Source organism: Nerophis ophidion, linkage group LG05 (genome assembly GCF_033978795.1).
Source record: "Nerophis ophidion isolate RoL-2023_Sa linkage group LG05, RoL_Noph_v1.0, whole genome shotgun sequence".
Taxonomy (NCBI): domain Eukaryota; kingdom Metazoa; phylum Chordata; class Actinopteri; order Syngnathiformes; family Syngnathidae; genus Nerophis; species Nerophis ophidion.
In genome coordinates this window covers 1,213,815-1,239,535 of record NC_084615.1, presented here as the reverse complement: position 1 = coordinate 1,239,535, position 25,721 = coordinate 1,213,815, and the positions used below count along the sequence as shown (strand labels likewise).

General features: G+C 39.9%; 1 protein-coding gene across 1 annotated transcript; it reads left to right on the top strand.

The window, feature by feature from the left end:
* Positions 1-1,581: 1,581 nt before the first annotated feature.
* rlim (ring finger protein, LIM domain interacting) lies at positions 1,582-23,415 on the top strand. The gene is made up of 4 exons (XM_061899669.1): positions 1,582-1,742; positions 7,826-8,052; positions 18,613-18,717; positions 18,792-23,415. The coding sequence occupies exons 2-4, from the start codon at positions 7,884-7,886 to the stop codon at positions 20,432-20,434; spliced, it is 1,917 nt and encodes a 638-aa protein (XP_061755653.1). The 5' UTR covers positions 1,582-1,742; positions 7,826-7,883; the 3' UTR covers positions 20,435-23,415.
* Positions 23,416-25,721: the final 2,306 nt, after the last annotated feature.

Below are 25,721 nucleotides of genomic sequence, written 5' to 3'. Positions count from 1 at the left end.
ATCCACGGTAAAGTTTGCAACTTTTGGTCGCTAATAAAAAAGCCTTGCCTGTACCGGAGGTAGCAGACGATGTGCGTGTGACGTCACGGGTTGTGGAGCTCCTCACATTGTTTATAATCATAGCCACCAGCAGCAGGAGCGATTCAGACCGAGAAAGCGACGATTTCCCCATTAATTTGAGCGAGGATGAAAGACTTGTGGATGAGGAAAGTTAGAGTGAAGCACTAGAAAAAAATAATTAAAACATTTAAAAAAAGGTGACGGCAGTGGGAGCGATTCAGATGTTATTAGACACATTTACTGGGATGATTCTGGAAAATCCCTTATCTGCTTATTGTGTTAATAGTGTTTTAGTGATAATATAAAGTCATACCTAAACGTCAGAGGGCTGCCGTGACCGCCAGTGTCTCTGAGAGAACCCAAATGGAGGAGCCAAGATCACAGCTGCCTTTTTGACAGCTGCTGCAGGACAAGTCGACTCCGGTAAGAGCCGACTTAATATCACAATTTTCTCATCCAAAAACTTGCGGGTTGACATGTGGTAGAGAAACATGTTTGCTAAAGCTTCACAACAAACAAAGAAACACTGGCTGAGTTTCGGTTGCTAAAGGCAGCTGCAATACACCGCTTTCCACCAACAGCATTCTTCTTTGACGTCTCCATTAATAATTGAACAAATTGCAAAAGATTCAACAACACAGATGTCCAAATTACTGTGTGATTATGCGATGAAAAGAGACGACTTTTAGCCGTGAGTGGTGCTGGGCTAATATGTCCGCTACAACCCGAGACGTCACGCGCACACGTCATCATACGCGTCATCATACGCGTCATCATTCCGCGACGTTTTCAACAAGAAAATCCGCGGGAAATTTAAAATTGTAATTTAGTAAACTAAAGTGGCCGTGTTGGCATGTGTTGCAATGTTAATATTTCATCATTGATATATAAACTATCAGACTGTGTGGTCGCTAGTAGTGGCTTTCAGTAGGACTTTAACATTTTAATAACCCTTATGGTCCCCGGGACCCCTAAAGGTAAAATACATTTTAAAAGTCCATATATTTTGTTATGGTTTGAAAATGATTGATTGATACTTTTATTAGTAGATTGCACAGTACAGTACATATTCCGTACAATTGACCACTAAATGGTAACACCCCAATAAGTTTTTCAACTTGTTTAAGTCGGGGTCCACGTTAATCAATTCATGGTAAAAAATATATACTATCAACATAATACAGTCATCACACAAGTTAATCATCATAGTATGTACATTGAATTATTTACAAAAATATTTTTGGGTATTTTTACATTATTTATGAAAAATATCAAAATGGCCTCCACATGCTTTAATTTTTCCATGTGCGGCCCTCAGTGGAAAAAGTTTGGACACCCCTGCTGTAGCTGAACTGTGACTGGGTCAAAACAAACAACACATAACATTATATCTTTTCAAAGGTATACCCTAAATCTCGACTTACAGGCATCGCCTTCCCCTGATAGGCCAAACGTCGGCGCACGACTGGCACAGCCGCGCTGACGTCACCCCTGTCCACCTGCGAGACACAAATCGGGGCGGCCCATTGCTCTTGCATTTCCGGAAGACAGTTGTAGCGTTCCTCAAAGAAACAAAATGGATTCCTGAAACTACACTTAGCCGAACAGCCGAGCGTTTTTTAAAGGTTACAGCACGAACAACTTGGCCGTGCGCGCCCATATTTACTCCCATCATCGAACAGGTAATGTAATAGTGACTTTCCGAGAAGTAGACCACGTTTCCCGCTGGAGTTATTTTTAAGCGAACTAAATTGATCCCGTTTGTTTGGGCTGACTGGCTGAGACGTCATGGCTAACAGTTAGCTCGCTGTCGATGACGCCACAATTTATGTAATTGTGGAACAAAACATGGCGTTCAGTAGTTACGTGACTCCCGTTGGCTCGTCCTGATTATGGAAGATTGAAGGATTGGAAACGCTTTCGTCTAGTTACTCGCCGGCGTAGCGTCAATTGTCAGAAGGCCTGTTTGGGAGCTAATGCGGCTAGCTGCTTGTGCGCTAGTTAGCCCCAAAGCCACTTAGCCTTTTGACTCGGCCGCCGCGGTGTCGCTGAAGCGGACACAATAAATGTCTGCTAACAACTCCGTTAACCACACATGTAAGTCACGCAGTTCCAACCCACGGTTGTGCCATGTGTTGGCGAGGATTGCAGCCGTGGCCAATGCGTATGTACTGATAGCTGTCTAATGTGAGCTTTGCTATCTGATGCCATTTTGTTTTTATCTCCATCAGCTTGCGCTCTTTTGTTTAATTTTTCTATTTAATTTTTTGGGTTTAATTTCCAAATTATTACTTGGGCATTCAACTGGAAAACACTATGGCATGCAAAAACCGACATCATTCTCGAAAGGGCATCCCCACATGGGCTCAGGGAACACTTCAGAAAACCCCTGTCACTAAATACAGTTGGTCTTTACATCTCTAAGTGCGAGTTAAAGCTCTACTATGCAAAGCGAAAGCCGTTTTATCAACAACATCCAGAAACGGGCCGATATCATCTAAGATGGACTGATCCATAGTGGAAAAGTGTTCTGTGGTCTGACGAGTGCACATTTCAAATTGCTTTCGGAAATATTTGACATCGTGAAGGTGGGAATAAATACTGATAAAGTTGAGGAATGCTCATCAAACACTTATTTGGAACATCCCACAGGTGTGCAGGCTAATTGGGAACAGTTGGGTGCCATGATTGGGTATAAAAACATCTTCCCAAAAAATGCTCAGTCTTTCACTAGAAAGGATAGGGTGAGGTACACCCCTTTGTCCACAACTGCGTGAGCAAATAGTCAAACAGTTTAAGAACAATTGCAAGAAATTTAGGAATTTCAACATCTACGGCCCTTAATATCATCAAAAAGTTCAGAGAATCTGGAGAAATCACTCCACGTAAGCAGCATGGCCGCAAACCAACATTTAATGACCCTGACCTTCGATCCCTCAGACGGCACTGTATCAAAAACCTATATCAATCTCTAAAGGATATCACCACATGGGCTCAGGAACACTTCAGAAAACCCCTGTCACTAAATACAGTTGGTCGTTACATCTCTAAGTGCGAGTTAAAGCTCTACTATGCAAAGCGAAAGCCATTTTATCAACAACATCCAGAAACGCTGCCGACTTCTCCGGGCCCGATATCATCTAAGATGGACTGATCCATAGTGGAAAAGTGTTCTGTGGTCTGACAAGTGCACATTTCAAATTGCTTTCGGAAATATTTGACATCGTGAAGGTGGTAATAAATACTGATAAAGTTGAGGAATGCTCATCAAACACTTATTTGGAACATCCCACAGCTGTGCAGGCTAATTGGGAACAGTTGGGTGCCATGATTGGGTATAAAAACATCTTCCCAAAAAATGCTCAGTCTTTCACTAGAAAGGATAGGGTGAGGTACACCCCTTTGTCCACAACTGGGTGAGCAAATAGTCAAACATTTTAAGAACAATTGCAAGAAATTTAGGAATTTCAACATCTAAGGCCCTTAATATCATCAAAAGGTTCAGAGAATCTGGAGAAATCACTCCACGTAAGCAGCATGGCCGCAAACCAACATTTAATGACCCTGACCTTCGATCCCTCAGACGGCACTGTATCAAAAACCTATATCAATCTCTAAAGGATATCACCACATTGGCTCAGGAACACTTCAGAAAACCCCTGTCACTAAATACAGTTGGTCTTTACATCTCTAAGTGCGAGTTAAAGCTCTACTATGCAAAGCGAAAGCCGTTTTATCAACAACATCCAGAAACGGGCCGATATCATCTAAGATGGACTGATCCATAGTGGAAAAGTGTTCTGTGGTCTGACAAGTGCACATTTCAAATTGCTTTCGGAAATATTTGACATCGTGAAGGTGGGAATAAATACTGATAAAGTTGAGGAATGCTCATCAAACACTTATTTGGAACATCCCACAGGTGTGCAGGCTAATTGGGAACAGTTGGGTGCCATGATTGGGTATAAAAACATCTTCCCAAAAAATGCTCAGTCTTTCACTAGAAAGGATAGGGTGAGGTACACCCCTTTGTCCACAACTGCGTGAGCAAATAGTCAAACAGTTTAAGAACAATTGCAAGAAATTTAGGAATTTCAACATCTACGGCCCTTAATATCATCAAAAGTTTCAGAGAATCTGGAGAAATCACTCCACGTAAGCAGCATGGCCGCAAACCAACATTGAATGACCGTGACCTTCGATCCCTCAGACGGCACTGTATCAAAAACCTACATCAATCTCTAAAGGATATCACCACATGGGCTCAGGAACACTTCAGAAAACCACTGTCACTAAATACAGTTGGTCGCTACATCTATAAGTGCGAGTTAAAGCTCTACTATGTAAAAGAAAGCCATTCGTCAACAACATCCAGAAACGCCGTGGGCTTCTCTGGGCCCGAGATCATCCAACTAAGACTGATGCAAAGTGGAAAAGTGTTCTGTGGTCTGACGAGTACACATTTCAAATTGCTTTCGGAAATATTCGACATCATGTCATCCGGACGAAAGGGGAAGCGAACCATCCAGACTGTTATCGACGTAGGGCTGGGCGATATATTGATATAAATGATATATCGCTTTTTTGTCTCTGTGCGATATAGCAAATGACTACATCGTAATATTCGATTATATGTTCTCACACAGTTGCTCTTAGCTGCGTGCATTACATTACTGGCGTTTCTCACTCTTTCTCGTTTTTTTCTCACAGAGACATAAAACAATCCCGCCTTCTTACATACGTCACATACTGTCGCGCGTCTGGTGTCATCTGTATTGCCGACCAGAGAGGTAGCAGCATGGTTAACGTTAGCTGAGACAGGTCGAGCGGAGCGGAGCTTGTGACAATACAAGAGAGAGATGGTGCGAAACTGATCACAAATGGAGGAAGAACAATAAATGGCCAAATTATAAGAGTAGGGGGTCCATCATCTGGCGGTGGTTTGGCTTCAAGTGGGAAGATATTCAGCAGCAATATGCAAAGTATGCAGCAGAAGTGTTACTACAAAAAGGTAGCAAGACTATTAATTTGTTCTTTCATTTAAGAAGTCACCCGTGAGAGAAGGAAGAGTATTTAATAAATACAGTTTCGGTCAATTGACTTGGTTTTGATTTCCCTCTCTGCATGAACGTTTAAAAGTAGCATATATGAATGCAGTATGAAGAAGAATGTTTTAATGTAGACACATAGAATCATCATACTGCTGTGATTATATGCATCAAGTGTTCATTCAAGGCCAAGGCAAAATACCGTAATATATATTGTATATCGCAATATGGCATAAAAATATTGCGATATTAATAAAAGCCAATATCGCCCAGCCAATATCGACGCAAACTTCAAAAGCCAGCATGTGTGATGGTACGGGGGTGCATTTGAGCCTAAGGCATGGGTAACTTACACATCTGTGATGGCACCATTAATGCTGAAAGGTACATACAGGTTTTGGAACAACATATGCTGCCCTCTAAGCGCCGTCTTTTTCATGGACGCCCCTGCTTATTTCAGCAAGACAATGCCAAGCCATATTCAGCATGTTACAGCGTGGCTTCGTAAAAAAAGAGTGCGGGTACTTTCCTGGCCCGCCTGCAGTCCAGACTTGTCTCCCATCAAAAATGTGTGTCGCGTTATGAAGCGTAAAATACGACAGCGGAGACCCCGGACGAAGCTCTACATAAAACCAGAATGGGAAAGAATTCCACTTTCAAAGCTTCAACAATTAGTTTCCTCAGTTTTCAAACGTTTATTGAGTGTTGTTAAAAGAAAAGGTGGTGTAACACAGTGGTGAACATGCCCTTTCCCAACTACTTTGGCACTAGTGTGCCGTGAGATTATGTAGTTTCACCTATTTGAGTTAAAAATATTTTTTGCGAACTAGTAATTATAATCCACCAATAATGTGCCATTGTTGAGTGTCGGTGCTGTCTAGAACTTGGCAGAGTACTCTGTGGGGCGGTATAGCTCGGTTGGTGATCTGACAGTTCCGTGGTAACACCATCCTACTTACCGTACCTTGCAGGGTTCAAATCCAAACCATGACTACATAATGATATGATTGTATTCACGTGGCGGCATAGCTCGGTTGGCAGAATGGCCGTGCCAGCAACTTGAGGGTTCCAGCCTAGGTTCGATTCCCGCTTCTGCCATCCTAGTCACTGCCGTTGTGTCATTGGGCAAGACACTTTACCCACCTGCTCCCAGTGCCACCCACACTGGTTTATATGTAACTTGCATATTGGGTTTCGCTATGTAAAGCGGTTTGAGTCACTAGAGAAAAGCGCTATATAAATATAATTCACTTCACAATTTACTTCTCCTGCATTTTTGATCAAAAGACAATTAAACTTTAGCTACTAAACAAATATTTACAAACCTATGCTTGAGAAGGAACAGGATGAAGAAAGTCTTATATTTCCTGCCCCCTTCAACAGAATAAGTTACTTAATGGCTAGCCCAGATTCACAAGCATACAAATACATCCAAATATGATGTAAACAGACAAAAAAAAACAAGTGCAAAACTTAATGAAGTACAAACCGAACTAAAAAGTAATATACACCTCACGGGATGATTCAAAACAAATACAACACCAGACGAAAATCAGTAACATAATACATATAAAACAAAATGTAGACACATATGATCTTATTGTTCTGTCTTTATATATTTTCGTCAATTGAAATATATTTCTACAATCATATATATATATGTATATATACACTATAATTGCTTTTTAGATGTCGGGAACATGTCGTATGAGACGAGGATGGTTTGTCATGATCACAATACGTAGATGACAGCAGGAGGCATGCTGCAGGTAAAAAATTATCTAATGCTTAAACCAAAAATAAACAAAAGGTGAGTGCCCCCTAAGCAAAGGCATTAAGGCTTAGAGATGGCTATGCAGAACGAAAATAAAACGGAATGCTGGATGACAGCAAAGTCTTGTAGCGTGTGGAGCAGACATGACATGACAATCAACGATGTCCACACAAAAATATATAGCAACAACTTAAATATTCTTGTTTGCCAAAACAAAGCAGGTGCGGGGAATGGCGCTCAAAGGAAGACATAAAACTGCAACAGAAATATACCAAAACAACAGGAAAAGCAACCAAAACAGGAACACAAGACAAGAACTAAAACACTATGCACGGTAGCACAACCAGAAAACTCTAAAGTCACGGCGTGATGTGACAGGTCGTGACAGTAGACCTACTTTGAGACAAGAGCTATAGTGATGCATAGTTGCTTATGGTTTAAATTCATATCCAACAATTGCAACGACGACTTTTTATTGTCTACTAAGTTTCATTTCTTAATTTCTGTTGGTGGTGTTCCTCTGGATTTTTTCAAATAAAAACATGCGCCTTGCCTCCAAAAAGGTTGGAAAACTGATTGGAAACTGGGGCTAGCATTGTCTGCGCTTCAATTTTTGTAGTGAATTAAAATGCAAATTCTGGGCTTGTGGTTGAGAATTTATTCATGATTGGGTCGCACTGAGTTTCAGCCACCACCATTATAATTTGGAAAAGTTAAGTAGTTACCGCTGCATAAAAACACGGGTTATCTTCGAAAAAGTTTGTAATCCTTTTCATAATTATATTCCACCGTATACTTTTAAAGTCTGGCCCCCTAACATGTAGTTTTATTTACTTTTGGATCGCCTCATTGTTTTGGAATAGCATGGTCTAACATTTGTTTTTTAGTCAATTACTTCTTGCAGTAAACCACTTTTATTCATGTCGTGTCCTCTGTCATGCAGCATCTAGATCTTGCTGGAGACTGGATAATAGCCCTCAACCTCTTTCCCTTCTGAGCCAATGGAAGGGTCTGACAGTTCAGAGCAGAGCGGCAGTGACCAGCCCGAGTCACAGCGCAGGCGGCAACTGGATCGTCTGGACAGAGAGGAAGCCTTCTACCAGTTTGTCAACAATCTAAGCGATGAGGACTATCGTCTCATGAGAGACAACAATCTTTTAGGAACCCCAGGTAATAGTTGTTTTTATCGTATACAGAACAAATACATGTTAATTATATAGATATGGATTGTTGTTTCAATCATATTTAGTCAACTCTTTTTTATATGTACCAAAAATATACACAGCGTTATTTACTAGGCTGGATTTAGTGACAGTTTTCACAGTTTTCTTTCTTTCTCAAAGCTGACCAATTTGCATGTGTCATTGCAGCGTGTAAAAGAAAATACCCTTTGTTTTGAATTCTGTAATCAGAATCGGGTCCCTCTCAAAAGCTAATTTAATTATTAGAATATCTTGATGATGCATCTACTCTGTCTACACACATGTGGCTCGTATCATTGGTAAATCAAAGTTACAGTGAAAGCATGCATCAATAAATATGGTCTAGATGTGTTACACGGGGCTGCCCACTTAAGCAGATTGTAATCATGATCATGATTTTGGCTTAAATGAAGGTGATTGTTGACGAGATTAACATTTTAAAAAGTAGGTGCCTCTGCATTTCATCAAATCAAGCATTTTTACAAGCGTCATGCCAGAAAAGCAACAGCAGCTCTTCTTGAAGACCCTCGCCAGAGTCCATTGTGTAAAGGCACAGAGCTCAATACCTTGATGGCCGTCATTAACAAACTTTTTTCCAGGCTGCTGCAGGCTTAAGGACTGCACCGCTGTTATTACAGGGTTCCCGTCGCTCATTGAAAAGAATTGTCATTCAATTGATCTTGTGAAAATTACGGCCTTAAATGGCACTAAAAAAACCTCAAATTAGACGCCCAGAGGCATTAAAACTATTCATACTGTTGTAGTCCAGGAACGATAAATGAAAATGAACTTTAAAACTTTGCCGTCATCGATAAATTACTTTTTTGTGTCTTTTCCGTCTTTGTTTTTCATACTGGATACAGAGGTCTCACTGTGCATCGCTCTCAGCACTTAAGCGTATATATTCGACAGTGGAATTACATTAACATATTGAGCCTCTTCTCAGTCATCCACAATCTTTGTTTCAGTACAGGCATGATAGGGTAGGTCCAAAGACATGACTTAGAGTATTTTTCGGACTACAAAGCACACTTGAAAATATTTCATTAAAATAAAACGACATTGCGCCTTATAACTTACGGGTGTTATATGTGTGTGTATAAAGAAACCCAAAATGGTCCCTATTAGGAGACATAGTATCTGCCCTTTTTATTTACTTATGCAAAACCATCTATTCTTCCCTTTTTTTGTACCTTTTTTTTGTGTCTTTTGGATTTACACAAGTTCCGAAAATTTGCGCACATCCGCCATTGTAGCCCTCGCCGGAGTCAATAAGCTCCCTTTTTGTGGGACATTTAGTCTCCACTGTTGCTATTTCTAATACAAAGTAACGTACAGTTGTAACTAATCAGATATTAGACTCACTATGGAATCGTTAAAAATACGAAAAATAATAGGGAGAATAATCTGTCATGGTGGAGGCACGTAAATAAACCTGCCCACAAAAAGACACGTCCTGAAAAGATTGTCAGAAAGTGGCTTGAAGATGATCTGTAAAACATAATCTATGCAACGTTTTGACCAAAGAACCACCATTACATGATCTGAATAGACCCGCTCATTGGCAGTGCACCTTACAATCCGGTGTGCCTTGTGGTCCAAAAAATTTGGTACATGCAATTGTCTTCCACGTGAGGGACAAGCAGTAGAAAATGAATGAATGGGTGTACAATGTCCTGTGTGTAGCTTCAATGGTGGAGGTGGAACTAATCATTTTAATACAACGGTAAGTTTTAATGTGCACATTGCTTTAAAACCGTAGGGGAAGACCGAGTTAAGCTGCGTAAACCCTGGTCACAGCTCCCTTTTCAACAATAATATGACACACAAAACTCATGTGTCTCGATATATTTTTTCTAAATATGATGGAGAAATTATTTCTCTAATTTTGAAACAGTAATTTAGAAATTGAAACAAAACTACCACAAAGAAATAATAAACACATGAAGCATGTGCAAATGATAACAAAAGAAAATTGAAAAAAAAAATGCAAATTTTGTTTTGTCGTTGATAAAAATTGACTTTATAATGTATTTTAGGATCTAAGAAGTTTTCCTAACCTAATGAACATTGGTTCAAACCTGTGGATGGTCAACCCAGGGAGGCGTTCCTTGCTCAATGGGCATCAATGCAGTGAAATCACACATGCTATTAACTAATCACGTGTGGCGTGACCAACAATGCATCTTCTGCTGTATTATCCATCCATCCATTTCCTACCGCTTATTCCCTTCGAGTTTGCGGGGGGGGGTCCTATCTCAGCTACAATCGGGCGGTAGGCTGGTTACACCCTGGACAAGTCGCCACCTCATCGCAGGGCCTCTGCTGTATTAAATAAATACAAATCGAAATAAAAACTGAGAGGTGGGGGAAATAATACATTTTAATAAATTAAAGATGCATCAATAACACATTTTTAATCGAATCATAGCTCTTGAATCGTAATCGAGTCATGAGCTGCCCAAAGATTTCCACCTCTAAACAGTCTTATTAGCCAACCTTCATTGTCTAGAGCGTAACAGTTAATGTAAACCTTTAAACTATTTAAGATTACTATTGTCAAATGCTTACAATTGTAAGCTTTTGACTACATAACCTATCTGCAGTAGGACATGGGCATTAAATATATTTTAAGTGGCATTAAAAACATTGCATTTGACTTGCTGATACATGCAGAAACCCTGTATTAAACAGTGACAGTTGTGGTTGTCTGCACCAAATGCTGTTCTTCATGTCTTCCTAGAGTCCCACTAACGGAACTAACGGCAAACTACTGTGCTAAATAGAGTTGGGAACACTTTTCCGTCAAGTACAAACACCAGATAGGTGTGCTTTCCATTGAATTGCCCCTCCTTCATCTGCAATTATATACCAGTCCAAGAAATGCAGAAATTTACGAGGCAGTTCTTCAATGCACAATCATTACACTAACATGCACTGTATTTTTGTCATATTATACTTGATTCACACTACAAACGTTGGATCGTTGTTTTTTTATGGCTTAAAAAAACCTAAACAAATGAATAGTGAATGAATAGATGGAGTGAAAGGCATATGCACTGGGAAAAAGATAGACACAACGATTTGCCTTTATATATATATATATATATATATATATATATATATATATATATATATATATGCCATTTTTATTTTAATACAAATTACATGACAACGTACCGTTGACACCCTCACCACCATTTCCCACCACCGGGGAACCCATTACTGCAAGTAAATTGCTGATCTCAGGGGAATAATGACTAATCATGATATTTATAATATTAAAAGTAATGAGGATCATTATTTTGGCCATAGATGTGCACTTCTAATTAGTGGTATATAAACCAGTAATAAATGATAACTATATATTTGAAGTACCGTCAAGTTACTGTCATTTAAATATGTTGGGTAAATTGTCTGTTCAAGCCCACTTTTGCTTACCGGAATTGTGCTCCCTAAATAGGATGTTGCGATGACTTAAGCTATACGCATGGGGGTGTCTGGAGCGGAGGCAGCGTGTCCGCGCTGTGGAAGTACTTTAATATATTCGAAATATACCCGCGGAAAGCAATCTTCACAAATTTAGAGGACACTGGTGGTTTTTAATGAGAGAAAGGCAGCGTGAAGACGTCAAGCTTTCTGCAGCTCAAGTCACTTTTCGTCGTGGACATGGAGAGACGGACGTAAAGCGTCTCTAAACAAGAATACAGTCTCCAATAAAACCAAAAATAAGTGCTACATTTATTGCCAGTCGTTATTAAAGTAAGAGCGACAAATCTCTTAAAAAAAACTATAAAAAATAAAAAAATGTCAAACTACATTGTACAACATTCAGCAACAATTTAAAAATAGAACAAAATGATATGTAACAAAATATGTATGTTAATACTATGCTTAATAATAACAGATTTGTTTTAAATATATATTCACATTGTTTTACCTTTTTAAAGAATATGTGCATCACAGCAAATCACCTGATGACGTCATATTGACCACGCCACACCACCACAGGTATTTTGGCAAGTTAGGGTATACCCTGCATTTAGAAATCTATGGAAAATTATAGCCATTAAATATGTGTATGCTTTATTATCCAATTAGTTGACTAATCGTTGACTAATATATAGATAGTTAGTACTTATTGATTCCTTCAGGAGAGTTCCTTCTGGATATAATTTAGATAGCAGCAATCTGCCACCGTAATAGCCTATCAAAATAATTTTTAATTGCAGCCCCACCAACTAGGAGCCGATAATCAGTTGCAGTAAAAGTTAGCTAAACAACCATAGTATACTTCAGTAAATATCTGGACACGGCTTTAAGTTGTTTTTATTTATTTTAGAAAACGTCCGATCGGTAGAAAGATAATATTTTATTCGACGCTAGCCTTGTGGATAATTTAGCACCAAACCACATCATTATAAACACCTTTATTACCTGTGTCAAATGCTGTGTGGCAGAGAAGCATTAACATTGGCCTTACACAATATAGAAAATCTCCCGGTAAAATGTATTAAAGGATTTTTTTAAATGAAAAAACAATTATTTCATGGCCTGGATTGGAACGAAAGTTCTCCCGGAACGCACCATCCACTTAATCAAAATGTTATAGAAATATATGGACTTAATACAGTGTAAGATTTCCTTGTGAAATATTGCAAAAATGTAAGTTAAGACCAAGTAGCTTATAGTTGAGACGTGTTTCAAGCTGGCTGACATTTCTTCCTGGATGTTACAGAAAGTATAAATATGTGAGCTCCTGCCTGCTCTTTGTTTTACTTATATCGCCCAGGCGTATTTACTAAATATACATTTTACCGATAAATGTAAGGTTGTTTTTTTTTGTCGCAGAGGATTTAAAAATAAATAAAAAATACAAAAAAATTATCCTTGTTCCGACATACTTTTGGGACAATGAGCATATGCACACAGACCCCAATCCCCATGCCATGCGTTTTCCACCACTTGAACCCCTTGGGGGCGATTGACGGCTGAGCAGCGCTTTATATAGCAGCAATCTACTCAGTGGCCTAGTGGTTAGAGTGTCCGCCCTGAGATCGCTAGGTTGGGAGTTCAAACCCCGGCCGAGTCATACCAAAGACTATAAAAATGGAAACCATTGCCTCCCTGCTTGGCACTCAGCATCAAGGGTTGGAATTGGGGGTTAAAACACCATAAATGATTCCTGGGCGCGGCACCGCTGCTGCCCACTGCTCCCCTCACTTCCCAGGGGGTCATCAAGGGGATGGGTCAAATGCAGTGGACACATTTCACCACACCTAGTGTGTGTGTGACAATCATTGGTACTTTAACTTTAACTTTTAACTTTAATCTGCCACCGTAGCCCTAGCCCAGTCCGAGATTTCCTTTTTTTTTTTACTCATCCCCCCAAGCGTTCACCTTTTTCCCACCTTTTAAGGAGTGCCATAATTGGCAGCCACGTCAGCATTCCTTTTCTGCCTCCCTGTACAATGTTTGTGTAATCTTCAACGTAATTGTGCTGAAAACCCGAATTTCCCCCGTGGTGGACCGCGAAAGAGACAAGTGCAAGGAAATGGATGGATTAATAAAGTATCTATATATCCATAAGAAGCAACGCAAAATTTCTAAATCAAAAATGTTTTCAAACATTAGCCGCGCTGAACTATAAACTGCAGATATAAACGTTGTGAAGTTATTTATTTACACAGAAATATTTTATTAATGTTTATTTACTACATACCTTAATTGTTTCAAAACGCTGTCTGTAAAAAGGAATTAAATGGCTGATCAAACAAAACCGAAGTCATCGTCATGGACCCACTAGCTGCGGAAGCTTGCTCTTTAAACAGACTCAATAACTTCACAATGACGTCTTTGGGAATTTATTTGTGAAACTGGAACAATACAAACAGAATACCGTTGTAAGGTAGTGTGAGGGGGCGACTTGTTCAGGGTGTACTCCGCCTTCCGCATGCAGCTGAGATAGGCTCCAGCGCCCCCCGCAACCCCGAAGGGAATAAGCCGTAGAAAATGGATGGATGAATGGATGGGTAATACTGACACCGACACTCGCAAATGTGTTCCCATTTTAGCAAATGCTAATCATGCTAGTTTCATTACATAACGATAGCACGGGCAATTATGCATGAAAACATTCCTACATGCAGCACACATGGGACAGGTTAGTAAATAAGAATTGTTTTAGGTATACTGTAAAAGTTACAGATTTTGCATGGAGTGAGAAATGAAGAATTCATACGAGTAGAAGACAGAAAGGCATGTCTACTTCTGGTTCTAAGCTTGAATTGGCAGGAGATACTTGAGGGCATTCACCCAGCTGTACTTGCAATGACTGAATTCATCCAAAAGATGGCGCCATAGCACAAACTACAAGACACCATTTAGGTGTCTTGGCATGTGCTTAATGAAAGTTATGTCCATCAGTAGAGAAAAATCGCAGGGTTCAAACCGTAGGAAAGGGGAAGGGCTTATAGTCCGTAATTTACTGTAGTTGTGTTGTCTCTAAAACATTTTAAAAAGCCGATACTGGTAAAATGGCGGATAACTAGGCTTAGGCCGATATTCGATGAGTCAATCAATCGACGATAAATGAAAATTAACATGTTTAAGTGTTCCATCATTGCTTAATAGGGATGTGCATGCTTCAATAGCATTCACCCTTTTTGTACGATAACGGAATAATAAGAAAGTGGTGATTTTTCTTGTCCTAAGTCTCTGACTCTTTGCAGCGACACTGGGCTGCTGGCCCGTTCGCATTACAAAGTGCAACTAGTTAGCATGTAGGAAGCTAAAATGTGCGAAATTATCACTAAACCGCATCAATGTTGGAATATTTCAGTTTAAACCTTTGGGACGAGATGAGCCTATCAACACAGAGGAGCCAGTTTCCCAAATGTGCACAACTACAACAACGCCCACTTTAAATATAACAGTACAGTCTAAACTCACTTCGCACGTGTTAATACATCTGTTTGTACTGTAGTGTTTATATTGTTACTTTGCACTTTTTTTTAAGAAGGTTCTAACTTGATTGTCAGTTAATATACAACTCAATCTCTGCCTACATGTTCATTAATGAAGTGCAACTTGGTTTGTCAATACTTTATTTTTGCTATTTTATATGTTAAACCTTTTTCGGAGTATAAGTCGCACCTGCCGAAAATGCATAATAAAGAAGGAAAAAACATATAAGTTGCACTGGAGTAAGGGTTTAGGGTTAGGGTTAGGGTTAGGGTTAACCCATAAGTCGCATTTTGGGGGGAAATTTATTTGATAAAACCCAACCCCAAGAATAGACATTTGAACGGCAATTTAAAATAAATAAAGAATAGTGAACAACAGGCTGAATAAATGTACATTATATGACACATAAATAACCAACTGAGAAGGTGCCAGGTATGTTAACCTGGCATATTATGGTAAGAGTCATTCAAATAACTATAACATATAGAACATGCTATACGTTTACCAAACAATCTGTCACTCCTAATCCATAAATCCCATGAAATCTTATATGTTTAGTCTCTTACGTGAATGAGCTAACTAATATTATTTGATATTTTACGGTAATGTGTTAATAATTTCACACATAAGTCGCTCCTGAGTATAAGTTGCACCCCGGCCAAACAATGAAAAAAACTGCGACTTATAGTCCGAAAATACGGTGAGTGTGAATGAATAATGGGTTCTCACTTCTCTGAGCGCTTTGAGTATTGAGTCGATAAAAGAGCGCTATAATAAATCTAATCCACTATTATGTATTGTTATGATTGTTTATATGGCCAGCACAGTGGTATAGAGGTTAGGGCATGTGCATCACAACACGAAGGTCCTGAGTTCAATCCTAGGCTCGGGATCTTTCTGGGTGGAGTTTGCATGTTCTCCCCATGACTGCGTGGGTTCCCGCCGGCTTTCTCCCACCTCCAAAAACATGCACCTGGGGATAGGTTGATTGGCAACACTAAATTGTCCCTAGTGTGTAAATGTTGGCTCTTTGTGTCGGCCCTGCGATGAGGTGGCGACTTGTCCAGGGTGTGAACCGCCTTCCACCCAAATGCAGCTGAGATGGGCTCCAGTACCCACCTCGACTCCGAAAGAGACAAGCGGTAGAAAATGGAGAGATGGATGGATGATTGTTTATATATGATGCCAAAATCTAAATATTGGCGCTGGCAATTAGTCTGTCGCTACCATGATGTTTGTAAAGCATTTAAAGAGTGTTTGGAATAGAGCTGCACGATTTTGCACAAAAAATACATATTTTTCTTGCATATTATTGAGATTGTCTGAGATTATTTATTTCTACACATGCACGCATGCATATAAGTACCATGTTTAAAGCCATGTGCTTATGTTTTTCTTAAACTCAGTTAATATTTATTATTAGGCTCCCATTGTCTTGTTCTGCTCTAAAGAAACTTTCTGTCGCTCTTCACCAGAAGTCTCGAAAGTGTAGTTGACAGGGTTTATTCTTTTTTTTTCTAAAAAAAAAAATTGATTACTTTCTGTATTTATCAAGTCAAAAGCACAGCACTTTGGCTTGCATGCCAGTACTTTCCTGCACATAATAAAGGCAAGTAAAAAAAAAAAGTTACTGTTATTGCTTCTCCCACGGCAATCAGTTAGTACCACCATGGTAGTGGAGTCAACTCATTCTAGAGGCCGATGCCTCTTGGACACAGGGACTCCCTGACTAAAATGGCAGTGTTAGTTTGTGCTGCAGATTCTTAAGTATCAAAAATAGTTGCCATTTACCGTATTTTTCGGACTATAAGTTGCAGTTTTTTTCATAGTTTGGCCAGGAGTGCGACTTATACTCAGGAGCGACTCTTGTGTGAAATTATTAACACATTACCGTAAAATTTCAAATAATATTATTTAGCTCATTCACGTAAGAAACTAGACGTACAAGATTTCATGGGATTTAGTGATTAGGAGTAACATATTGTTTGGTAAACAAATTGCATGTTCTATATCTTATAGTTATTTGAATGACTCTTACCATAATATGTTACGTCAACATACCAGGCACGTTTTCAGTTGGTTATTTATGCCGCATTATTCAGCCTGTTGTTCACTATTCTTTATTTATTTTAAATTGCCTTTCAAATGTTTATTCTTGGTGTTGTGTTTCATCAAATAAATTTCCCCCAAAAATGCGACTTAAACTAGTGCGACATGTATATATTTTTTACCTTCTTTATTATGCATTTTCGGCAGGTGCGACTTAAACTCGGGAGTGAATCATACTCCCAAAAATACGGTACAAAAATGTTGGTGTAATTTATGATTGCAGTTTTGGAATTTTTTTGTGGAGCTGTAATTTGGAACAAGAAATGTGGCTTTTGTCCCTTCACAATTAAGATTAATTTGCTATGGTCATTGTGCCCAAAGCATGTACAAAAATAAAAGGATATTACAAGATTATATCAATCCTTTGATAATAAACCGACAAGAACTAGTTTACAACAGTTTATGTGAGCATGAGGTAAGTTTTTATTTTTTCCTCCGTCATCTGTTAAAAATCTCCCTACTTGTGCCTGTTTCGCAAAATATTATGCCGAGTAATAAGCTCTGCAAGCTTGGATTTGTCACAATGCTAAAAATTCTACAACACTTTACTGAAGATACCCAATCCGTTTCTGTCCCAGGATAGTGGAAAGGGGATTGTAAATTTGGAGCATCCTTTAGTGGATCATCCTGCACGGAGAGGGCATTGACTGGGCAGTGGCATGCCCTGGTAAGTCTGAAGGTTCTTTTTAGCATTTTCCTGTTGCTGTGTTTCAGGAAAACCAAACAGCTCTATGGGCAATTATTATTTCAAATCTACTGTGTTTTCGGGCTGTGATTTTTTTTAATTAATTAATTAATTTTTTTCCCCCTCTGGGCATCATTCGATTTGTAGGAGTAACTGTTCGTTCCAGAATCGATTCTCGATTCAAAACGATTCTTAATTTAGAATCAATACTTAAATAACATGGGGTGCCAGTTCTATGATATCCATAAAATAGATAAACAGCTCTGATGAATTGATGTATTATTTAAAATGAAACCAAATTATTCTCAAACATTTATTAAAGTTAAATACAAATAAGGCAACAAAAGTATTCCACACTACTTTTCTGAAGTAAATCTGTACAGCAGATAGAGGCATCTACATCAACAATGTGATTTGCTTGAGTGGCTGGACATTAATCGATTAAGAAACATGATTAATACAAGAATCGATTTTTTTGACAACCGCACGGTATGTACTTTAAACCTTTGTCACATGCGTAGCAATATTTTTACATAGATGAATGCATAAATGTTGTTGTCCACAATTTCAAGTTTGTGTTCAATGTATTTTATTTTACATTAGCTTTATTTTTGGTGCCAAAATATGCACTTAGTCTTTGAGGAGCTGTTTTGTGGATTGGGTGAACTAAACTAAACAAATTGAAGAAAATACAATTACAAGTTTCAACAAAAGCAAAAGTTTGTCTTTTATAACATGCTTTTGTTTTGTTGTTCAATATTCTTTCAGGAGAAGCAACAGAGGATGAACTGTTTAGTAGACTTCATCATATTAAAAATGGTCCAGAGCAGCAGAATAACACCCCCAGGACTGAAAATGGAGAAGAACCAGGAGGTAAGTTTATTGTTGTTCTACCCAATTAAAATCAAATTGTTAACATTACAAATTATTTTTTTAATCATTTTTAGAGCAACCCGAAACCTCAGAGGATCCAGCTAACGGAGATAGTCTCCTTGAATGGCTAAATACAGTAAGACGCACAGGAAACACAACTAGGACTGGTCATCGTGGAAACCAGTCATGGCGGGCAGTTAGTCAGACCAACCCAAACAGTGGAGACTTTCGCTTTAGCCTGGAAATCAGCGTTAACCGCAACCTAGCAGAGCAGCAGGCAGCTGCAGAAGGAGAGCAGCAAACTGCTCCGTCTCAAGCAGCGGAGGAAAATACTGAACCGCAAGTTTTCATGGAGACGGGGGTGGTAGAAGAACCAGTTGTTGAGGAGATGGCTGTCATAGTAGAACCAGAGCCTGAACGGGAAGAGGTTGTTTCAGAAGAGACACTTGGAGAAGCTCCCAGCTCACCAGTTGTTGTGCCAGTTCCACCCACTCTTTCCTCTTCTCCACGTAGAGGGCACAGGAGGGCCCGTAGCCGTAGTTCTGAGCCATGCAGAACCCGGGCTCGCACAGCCAGGAGCCGCTCCCCTCTCCGTTTAGATCAGTTGGAAGAGCTCCCAAATCCTCGTTTTGCCCAAATGTCTCAAGGCCCCAGCACAGACACCAGCGCTCCACCTGCGCCTCATGTTGAGGGTAGTTCTCGGACTCGACAACATGTTCTTTCTAGACAAAGTGCACCTGAGATTGACACTCAGCAGCCCAGTGTTGAAACGGAGCAAAGCCCCGAGACCCCAAACGTCACATCTCCTGAAGGAGAAACCGGAGTAGAAGGTGGGGCAGCTGGACGGCGGCCTCCGACTATCATGCTTGATCTTCAGGTACGTCGCGTTCGTCCAGGCGAATATCGCCAAAGAGACAGCATTGCCAGTCGTACCCGTTCACGTTCACACAACTCAAACAACACGTTTCTTTATGAAAGCGAGCGTGGTGGATTTCGTAGGACTTTCTCACGCTCGGAGCGTGCTGGCGTGCGGACGTACGTCAGTACAATTCGTATCCCTATCCGCAGAATTTCGGATGCAGGTTTGGGAGAGGCGACCTCAATGGCTCTCCAGTCTATGATTAGACAGATCATGACAGGCTTTGGTGAGCTTGGCTACCTCATGGATTCAGACTCAGATTCCACCGATTCGAACCGTGGAGCAAATGCGTCTGCAGATGTATCTGAAACCCCCAATAACCCAGAGGGTACCACTTCTCCTGCTCCAGCTCCTACTGTTGATGAACCACCTGTAGCTGCTGGTGTCCGAGCCAGAACTGTTGACACTGATGCGGATGAGGGCCTTGTCACTGGTCCGCCGGCCTCTGGTGTCAGGGCTCGACCCAGTCCGCCGCTTAGCCTCGAAGAGCCCAGCTCTTTGCCCCTTCTACGACTGGCTCACTTTTTCCTATTGAATGATGAAGATGAGGACCAGCCCCAAGGGCTGACCAAAGAACAGATTGACAACCTGGCCATGCGCAACTTCGGCGAGAATGATGCCTTGAAAACTTGCAGTGTCTGTATAACAGAGTATGCAGAAGGAAACAAGCTCCGTAAGCTTCCCTGCTCCCATGAGTATCATGTGCACTGCATTGATCGTTGGCTATCAGAAAACTCCACTTGTCCAATCTGTCGCAGGGCTGTCCTGGTGTCTACCAATAGAGAGAGTGTTGTGTAATTAAACATGCCTTATTGTTCTCACTTTAATTATACAATAACCCATGTTCATTAACCATGTAAAGTAGAAGGATATCTGTTGAAATGTATTCCTTTCATACTGTTTGGTTTTATTGTGACTATTGATTTGGGCTGGTCCATGCTGTGAGACTGGCGGAGTTAAGGGTTGTTGTGGTTTCATGATGTATCCAATTATGAACATTGGTTATCATGTGTACATTTTTTTAATCAGTGGAAAATCTTCCCTGCACAAGACCCCCTCCTCTTATTTTCAAGTTCTTAATGTATACATGCATATTCAAAAAAAGGCCCTTGGTTGCTGTTAAAATGTTTTTCTCAGCCAAATCATTTTTTTTTCCATTGCAAAAGATCATTGTACAACTAATATGAATTGAGTTATCCCTTTTTAAGACGGTTATTGTGCTTAGAAAATGGCATACCACTTCAACCTTGTGTACATTTGTAGACATTTATTATAACTAGTTTACAACTTTCCAAAGTTATTCACACAAACCATGCATGCTGTTTGAATCAACATTTAGTGACTATACTGACTTATGCACTGGGTCAAGTTGTAAAAGAAAGCCAATATATACAAAGAAAAATCTCTGATAATAAAAGCTGTGCATCTGCAGGCAGTTTGGGCAGCTCAAATCTGCACCATTCTTTTTTATTGGCTCCTGAACGAAGCCTTATATACTATAAGGTGTGTATTGGTACAGTTGCGTTACAATAGGTCAAAGTATTAGCTGTAAATAAGCTTGTATAAATAATTTTGAATCATGCTTTGTATCAGCGGTTTTAATTTTAAATTGGGGCGAATTTTGCAATGTTATTGTTTACCAGCACAACCCATTTAAACAGCTGGTGTCAGTGTGTGAGTCAAATGGGACAGTTTGCCATTACATGTGACATGTAAACAGCCATATTTGTTCACTATGGCATGATATAGCTGTGTAATACAATTATTTTATAAAGTAGGTTATTCAGGAAAAAGCAAATCACCTTTGGCTGTTAAAAAAGAAAATCGAATTACATTGATGTTACAAACTTGGTATGTCTCAGTTTTTGATAGTATGTTGGGTTGATATAGTGTTCTAGGCATGGTGATTAACCCCTGCACCCCTCTTAAAGCTTTTTTTTTTTTTTACTACTATTATAGTAACATGGCCAAAATATTTTCTTTCATCACACGTAAATGGTTTATAATATTTTTATGTAAAAAATTTCAACAATCCTTTTTCCCCGTTTGATCTATTGCTAGTCGACTTCATTTCCACATTTATACGTCCTATCTCACAAGCCACACTTCATACATCTTAAACCTTCCACCTTAATAGGTGTGGCCCTAGGTCCTAGGCTCGGTCTCGGGTCCCACAACCCATTCCTTTCATTACCGGTCTTCTCCCACTTGGCAATATTTCCACTGCTACACCGATGACACCAGAGGTGGTGGAAATAATCGATTTTTAGATGCATCACAGTTAGAACATGGACAATTATGAAAATGGATTAGTAAATGTCGATTTATTTATTGAAAATAAAGTTAATCAAACAGTTCTAAAACGTATTTGACTAGCGAGCCACCTCAGAGATCTGACCAGCTCCTTTATTTTTGGGCACTTATGTTCCAGTTTTACACACATTTCCATTAATTTGATAAGTGTGGGAATAAATTGAAGTGTTTGTTATTACAAATGCACTGTTTTTAAAAGTTGCAAGAGATAAACGCGTATTTAGTGAAGCGAAAAATGTACAACCGTCAATATTTATAAATTGAAGATGCATCAATAATTGATTTTTAATCGAATTGTGAGGGGCCCACAGATGTCCACATTCACCTCTGGTTTAGCTCCAATAAGATGAAATGGTGATAAAATTCAACTCCTTATTGGTACAAAATCATCACAACCCCTAAGTTGATAGCTTCACTCTATTGACAGCTTTTAGTCGTTCCCGCCTCTCTGCTTAAGGGTCTAAGTATCACCTTTGATAGCAAACTCATTCCAATTGCCCCCTCGTGACTTCTTCCATTTTCGCAACATTAAATCAGATCTGTCCGCCCTGCCTCCATCTTGGTTCAGTCTGCAACTCACTCCTTGGTCTGCCCCATAAGTCCCTCCACAAGCTCCTTAACTGCCCGGTTCATAACAGAACCTTCATTGGCTCTCGGTCAGGCAGTTAATTGACCACAGACCCCTTTATGCCTTTAAATTAATTTGCATAATCACCCCTCCTTCCTTGTCTGACCCACACATGAGACTTTGCTGTCTCATCTGCCCACTAAACTCTTCATTTTTAACACCTGACATTCAAAATATTTAACGCCTTCAAATTCCGACTCAAAACCCACGTTTAAATGCTTCTACACTGTCCATTTTTTGTCTGTTACGTGACTTTACCTGCATCTTGTAAAGTGTCCTTGGGCTTTTCGAAAGGTGCTTATAGATTGTTTTGACAGTTTCACATTGAGGTGACATTATTAGGATAAATGCCTCCTTAATAACAGAACATTATAATTAATGTAAAATCATAACTCTTACCATTGCACTTTTGTCTTTATTGTCAAGATGTTTGACCGCCGACTGTCCATAAGTACATGACGTAAGCTGTTATGAAAACCATTGACTAATAGCTGAAATCCTAAATGAAGGCATCGCATCTTAAAAATGTATAGATTATGTGACTTATTTTTTACAGCACTGCTAATTAACAAGAGCGCGTGTCTACAGGATGAAGAGGACATTGTATTTTCATCCTGTGGCGTATTACTTGTCCCTCATCCATGGCACGGTTATTACACTTTGCTTTTTTGCAGACCAACAACAAAAAAATGAATGCAAGATTGTCACTGTTCAATTAAATAAACTTCTGTATAAACTGTTCCTTTTTGGGGCCATGCTTGGCCTTGTTCTGTGACCCACCCAATTTGAGTGGGTGTTAAGGGAGACTAACCGCTGAATTAAACAAGTTGTTATGCTACTAAGCTTTGAAGGTATCAATTCTGTGAAAACCATTTAGGTGATTTTACCATTGAAGGATTGGTTGCTGTCTTTGGATCATGGCCATTTATTTATATTACACTCTAGAGCAGGGGTGTCAAACTCAAATACAGAGTGGGACAACATTTAAAACTGAACAAAGCCGCGGGCCAAAGTTGAACAAATGAACCTTTTAATAGGGACCCAAACACGTTTTGCATTGAATATTGAACAAGCAAGGCTTATATAACTATCGTGACATGCAAAATCCAGTTTCAAATAATACTAATAATTTAAAAATAGCAACGGTATATCAAATCAAATTTAAATAGAAATTGAATGCCTCTTTTCTATTTGCAGCCTTCTCAGGTAAATATCAAAATAAACTTTTCCCACAGGCTAATAATAAATGTTTATATTGTAGCGTCCAGGAAGAGGTAGTACTGCAAGGGGTTCTGGGTATTTGTTCTGTTGTGTTACAGTGCAGATGTTCTCCCGAAAATTGCTTGCCATTCTCGTTTAGTGTTGGTTCACATATTTGTAACAGTCTTAAAGTTGTTTATACGGCCACCCTCAGTGTGACGTGTATGGCTGTTGAGCAAGCTTGCATTGCATTTGAGTGTGTGTAAAAGCCACATATGTTTCTACGTAGGAAAAGCGGACGTGACGAAAGGTTTTAGAGGACGCTTGAGGCAGTACGCCCCCAATATTGTTGTCCAGGTGGGAATCGGGAGAAATTTGGGAGAATGGTTGCCCTCTGTGATTTTCGTGAGGGGCACTGAAATTTGGGAGTCTCCTTGGAAAATCGGGGGGGGGGTAGCAAGTGTGAGTATTAGCGGTGAATGTGGTGTTACAGCGGGCCAGAGTTTGACACCCATGCTCTAGAGCAGGGGTAAGGAACCTTTTTGGCTTTGAGAGCCATGAAAGCAAAATATTATAAAATGTATTTCCGAGAGAGCCATATAATAATTTTTAACACTGAATATAAATAAATGTGCGCATTTTTAAGTACGACCAACATTTTAAGGATATAATAGGTATCTTCTTCTTTTCAATAACATTGTTATTCTGAAGCTAATGAATAAAATAGTTCTTACCATTAATGCGACTTCTTGAACAGGAACGGTAGAAAACGGATGGATGGATTAAAATGCATGAGAATGTTTTATATTTTGAACGTTATTTTTAACACTAAATGGTCCCTAGTGTGTGAATATGAGTTTGAATGTTGTCTGTCTATCTGTGTTGGCCCTGTGATGAGGTGGCGACTTGTCCAGGGTGTACCCCGCCTTCCGCCCGATTGTAGCTGAGATAGGCGCCAGCGACCCCGAAAGGGAATAAGCGGTAGAAAATGGATGGATGTATTTTTAACACTGATTACCTGGCCCTGCGATGAGGTGGCGACTTGTCCAGGGTGTACCCCGCCTTCCGCCAGATTGTAGCTGAGATAGGCGCCAGCGACCCCGAAAGGGGATAAGCGGTAGAAAATGGATGGATGGATTTTTAACACTGATTACCTGGCCCTGCGATGAGGTGGCGACTTGTCCAGGGTGTACCCCGCCTTCCGCCAGATTGTAGCTGAGATAGGCGCCAGCGACCCCGGAAGGGGATAAGCGGTAGAAAATGGATGGATGGATTTTTAACACTGATTACCTGGCCCTGCGATGAGGTGGCGACTTGTCCAGGGTGTACCCCGCCTTCCGCCCGATTGTAGCTGAGATAGGCGCCAGCGCCCCCCGCAACCCCGAAAGGGAATAAGCGGTAGAAAATGGATGGATGGATGGATACCAGCGGAATTATTCATTACTTATTGCTGTGTTTTTCAACCACTGTGTGTGTGTCGTGGGAGAGATGATGTCATTTCACCTCATTGGGTTGATAATATTTTTTGCAAACCTGTAACTATAATTCAAAAATGTGCTGTTATTGAGTGTCTGTGCTGTTTAGAGCTCGGAGAAAGTAAGCGTGTAATACTCTTCCATATCAGTAGGTGGCAGCAGGTAGCTCATTGCTTTTGTAGATGTCAGGAACATGGTATGTCGTGATCACAATATGCGGGAGGCAGCACGTAGGTAAAAACGTATCCAACACTTAAACTAAAAATAAAATGCGAGTGTTGCTAAGAAAAGGCATTGAAGCAAAACAAAACTAAAACCGACCTGGCTGCAAAGTAAACAAAAACAGAATGCTGGACAACAGCAAAGACTTACAGTGTGCGGAGCAGACGGCGTCCACAAAGTACATCCCGTACACGGCATGACAATCAACAATGTCCACACAAAAAAGGAGTGCGTCCGCACAACTTCT

What these genes read in the sequence shown, in the direction of transcription:
- rlim (XM_061899669.1), top strand. Translation starts at nt 7,884, where the DNA reads ATGGAAGGGTCTGACAGTTCAGAGCAGAGCGGCAGTGACCAGCCCGAG. An exon ending in CAATCTTTTAGGAACCCCAG is followed by an intron (nt 8,053 to 18,612) that starts GTAATAGTTGTT and finishes ATATTCTTTCAG; the next exon opens with GAGAAGCAACAGAGGATGAA. An exon ending in AAATGGAGAAGAACCAGGAG is followed by an intron (nt 18,718 to 18,791) that starts GTAAGTTTATTG and finishes AATCATTTTTAG; the next exon opens with AGCAACCCGAAACCTCAGAG.